The following is a 4,549-nucleotide window of genomic DNA, read 5'->3' as shown; positions in this document are numbered from 1 at the left end:
TGAGTTTAAAATAAAAGGGAACCCCTCTTAACATTGCGAACCGCACATAAATTTGGTGGCCCATGAGGGGAATTGTGTAAAATTATTGACATCAAACAAGGAACAAAAGGGCGCAGATTGATTCCCAGCAAACCCAAACCGAGAATCAGGAAAAGCGGGTGTCGTAGCATAGAAGAGCAAGAGTAGAAGGTTTGGCAGACGACAGCAATTACTATTTTCGTTACTCTTATCCATACCTGGTCAACGACGGACATCAGAAAACGGTAAGTGTGCTAGGTGTTTCTAATTATTTGGTGCTGACAGCGAGTGTACATATATTATACATATAACGTCACATAAATAGTTAGCGAGGTATATTGGCTAGTACATAAAAGCATAGGAAAAATGAGCAAAGCAAGTACCAGCGAATCGGACACCGGAACCGTTATTGATTTAGATGCATTATTTACCCTACAGTTAGAGCGATGCGAGACACTTAAGCAAATTTTAAAGAATTTTAAAAAGGACCCAAATACGAGAAAAACTAGGGTATACTGCCAGGTTCGCCTTGAAAAGATAGAAGCAGTACATGGAGAGTTTAACAAAACTCACACCACCATTGTACACCATGACACCAGTCGCAAATCGCAATATTTTACTGACAGGGTAGCTTCGGAGTTTGAAGAACGCTATTTCGATAGCCGGGTTGCACTTTTAGAAGCATACAACGAACAAACGCCTTCATCTTCGGAGCAATCTGCCGGTTCTCAACTGCAAGTTCCAAAAAAAATGTCACCAATCGAAATGCCAAAACTACCGTTGCCATCGTTCTCTGGCAAATATATCGAATGGCCGGCGTTTCATGATGCATTTGTCCGACTGATCCACACCAACACCGACTTAAGTGCTATTCAAAAATTTCACTTTTTAAAGAAGGCACTGCCAGCAGAAAACGATGTAGATGTTCAGCAAATGGCCTTAACTGAGACCAACTATGGAACTGCCTGGGATTTATTTGTAAATCGTTATAATAATCCTCGTCTACTATTCATGCACCACATGAACAAGCTCTTCACACAATCTGCAGTTACTAAAGAGTGCTCAGACGACATCAAGTCTTTACTCAATGTAGCAAAAGTCTGTATAAATGAGTTCAGTCGTTTGAAAATACCTATTTCACAGGGCAATCAGTGGATTGCGTACCTTTTGTCAACAAAGTTGCCAAAGGATACCCATCACGCTTGGGAATATCACCTCGGCAGTGACGTTAACATCCCCACCTTTGAAATGTTAGAAGCATTTTTAAATAAGCGTCTGGTGAAAATCAATGTGATTGAAAATAGAAACATTTCATGTGGTAATAACTCACTGTCAAAGACCAGCAATGTGGCTGATACCACTTCGTCAACTAAACGCCAAAGTCGACCTCCAAAGGCTTTATACAGACATAATAGTAATAGTTTTCACGCCACTAGTCAACCGAAAAACGTCAATTCATGCTTTCTGTGTGGCGAAGCACACATTCTGCGGCGCTGTACCAAATTCCTCGCCAAAGATTGCTTTGAGAGAAAGTCTATCGCGGACAAAGAAAAACTTTGTTTAAATTGCCTGAGCAGGGCTCATTCAGTTTCCCGTTGCACCAGCACGAAGAACTGTCTACAGTGTAGCCAAAGACACCACACTCTTCTACATTTTCCAATGTCAAAGCCCCCACAGCAAAATGAATCCCCTCGATCACACGAGGGTGGCAAATCTCAAATAGCTTTAAACCCATCAGCTCAAACCTTTCAAGTTGAAAGCACTCAGAGTCAGACCACGACTCATCAAAACCCCACGTCATCCAGGTTAACGCACACTGCTCAGCTTCTTACAGAACCGTCACAGAAGCAGACTCGTAAGGTGCTTTTAGCCACCGCTCTCGTCACGATCAAGAACGACGGCACGGGTCAGTCCATGGTAGTACGTGCGCTATTAGATCAAGGCTCTGAATGCACACTTATTTCAGAGCATGCCGTTCAAACACTCTGTTTGACACGCAACCGTGCTTCGGCAGATATATCTGGGGTGGGCAGCAACGTCGCGCATCGTTGTAAGCACACTGTGAATTTCACAATGCACTCATATGTGAACCCTAACTACCATGTCGCGGTCAATACCGCCTTTGTTTTAAAGGCGCTCACCAATAAATTGCCAAGTCAAACAATTGAGCCAAACCAATGGGCTCATATTCGAGGACTGCAGTTAGCAGACATGTTCGCTAACCTTTTATTGCCAGAAACACGTATTGGAGGACTTCATGAACCAATAGCCCAGCGCACCCATCTGGGATGGATATTGTCTGGCAATACTACTTCCACCCCCAAAGTTGATGCTGCTAGTCTTCATTGCAACCATGTCACTCTCGAGCTGGAATCACTTGTACAACGTTTTTTCGAAATCGATCAAGTACCGACCGAGAGATCTCTCTCGCAAGAAGAAAACTGGTGTGAAACACATTTTCAACAAACGCATATGCGCCAACCAAATGGGAAATATTTAGTGAGACTTCCATTGAAAAATTTGTTTGATGAATCTCAAACCCTCGGTAAATCCAAAAAACTTGCACTCAACCGCTTTCATTCACTGGAGCGAAAACTACAACGCAACGATGAATTGCGAGCCCGGTATGAAGGGTGTATTCGGGAATATTTCACCCTGAATCAAATAACTCCTGCTACGACAACTGAGGAGCAGCATTCCGTCAAACTTGCCTCAAGTGCTCCAACAGTCGCATCATGTGTATTACCTCACCACGCTGTGATCAAAGAGGAAAGTCTAACCACAAAGCTAAGAATCGTGTTTGACGCCTCGTGCAAGACTAGCAATGGCAAATCGTTAAATGACGTACTGTGTGTGGGACCCGCACTTCAAAATGATCTGCCAGCAGTAGTTTTAAATTGGAGAAAACACAAATTTGCGTTTACATCTGATATCCAAAAAATGTATCGGTGCATAGACATGCACACAGATGACTCGCAATATCAACGCATTTTGTGGCGAAACGAAGCAAATGAAATTCAGGAGTATTGTCTCACGACAGTCACATTTGGGACTGCTTCCGCTCCCTATACCGCGATACGAATCCTCCACCAACTGGCTGAAGACGAAAGTACATCGTGTCCGTTAGCAGCACCTGTCCTTCGGAATGAAATGTATGTTGACTACGTACTATCTGGCGGTCACTCCGTTGAGATCGCCACCGAAATTCGCAAACAAGTAACCTTAGCATTGCGCTCCGCTGGCATGGAACTTCGAAAATGGAGCAGCAACTCATCGGCGGTGCTGGACGGTATTCCCACCGAAAACAGGTCAGACAGTAATGCCTTACAGTTAAATAGCAGCGATACCGTTAAAACCCTTGGCATTCTGTGGCAACCGAACAAGGACGTTTTTAAATTCCGGCTCAACTTCGAAATTGATTTTACTGCCACCAAACGGTCAGTGCTCTCAACTATAGCTCGTCTGTACGACCCACTGGGATTAATTGCACCGGTTATTGTAGCAGCCAAAATCATCCTGAAATCGGTATGGTCCTTTAAGGTACAACGCGATGAGCACACGTTCACACCACTGGCATGGGATGAAACGCTACCAACAAATCTAAATCACCAATGGCAACGTTTTCTAAATACTGTATCGGAGCTGCCCTGCATCACGCTGCCGAGATGGTTGAACTATGAGCCAAATCATGTTAAATCATTACAACTCCATGTATTTTGCGATGGCTCGACAGCTGCATATGCAGCATGTGTTTATCTACGGGTAGAATGTAGTGATGGTAAAATTTTTACAACGCTTCTCATCGCAAAAAGCAGAGTCACCCCGACAAAACCGTTGACTATACCACGCGTCGAGTTGTGCGGAGCAGTGCTGGCGACTGAATTAATGGAATGGACCAAAAAATCATTGTCATTACCGTATACAAATCTAAAAACATTTTATTGGACCGATGCTACGATTGTGCTTTACTGGATAAATGGCGATCCGAATCGATGGCAAACATGGGTTTCAAACCGACTGGCAAGATACTACAAACCTCTTCACCGTCACAATGGAGTCACGTCGATACTATGCAAAATCCAGCTGATTGCGCAACCCGAGGCCTAACACCAGTCAGTTTATCAACTTTCAGGCTATGGTGGTCCGGCCCAGAGTGGTTGCTGTCAGATGAAGATTCCTGGCCGAAATTTAGCACGACTGAATTGCACATCAACGAAGAAATAGCTGAAGTTAAAAGGAAGCCGCTTCAAGCAAATTTTACGATTTGTCAAGACTCCGTTATTCTTCGGTACTCGTCGCTGACGAAAACCGTACGCGTTTGTGCGTACATTCTCCGTTTCGTGCAGAATAGCCAAGTTCCGAGCTGTGCCCGCATAAGTGGACCTTTGTCGGTCACCGAGCTAAACCAAAGTCTAGCAAAGGTTGTCAGGCTCGTACAACAAGAAACATTCAACACCGAAGTACACAACGTTCGCAATAAAAAACCTGTTCCACATAGAAGCAAGCTTACTAGCTTAACTCCGTTTCTTGA

At 44.0% G+C, this 4,549-nt stretch overlaps 1 protein-coding gene across 1 annotated transcript; it reads left to right on the top strand.

The window, feature by feature from the left end:
* Window positions 1-384: 384 nt before the first annotated feature.
* Window positions 385-3,899, top strand: LOC118741830. Its single transcript, XM_036473805.1, has 2 exons — window positions 385-3,780; window positions 3,834-3,899. The coding sequence occupies exons 1-2, from the start codon at window positions 385-387 to the stop codon at window positions 3,897-3,899; spliced, it is 3,462 nt and encodes a 1,153-aa protein (XP_036329698.1).
* Window positions 3,900-4,549: the final 650 nt, after the last annotated feature.

The sequence above is a fragment of the Rhagoletis pomonella genome, unplaced genomic scaffold (assembly GCF_013731165.1).
Source record: "Rhagoletis pomonella isolate Grant_MI unplaced genomic scaffold, Rhpom_1.0 Rhpom_scaffold_00006, whole genome shotgun sequence".
NCBI classification, from domain to species: domain Eukaryota; kingdom Metazoa; phylum Arthropoda; class Insecta; order Diptera; family Tephritidae; genus Rhagoletis; species Rhagoletis pomonella.
The sequence above is the reverse complement of the archived record's forward strand: the minus strand, read 5'-3'. Positions and strand labels throughout refer to the sequence as shown.

Bases quoted from the DNA above. Each gene is read 5' to 3' on its own strand.
- LOC118741830 (XM_036473805.1), top strand. From the start codon at position 385: ATGAGCAAAGCAAGTACCAGCGAATCGGACACCGGAACCGTTATTGAT. The intron at 3,781-3,833 runs GTAGAATGTAGT...CGCAAAAAGCAG, and splicing joins CAGCATGTGTTTATCTACGG to AGTCACCCCGACAAAACCGT.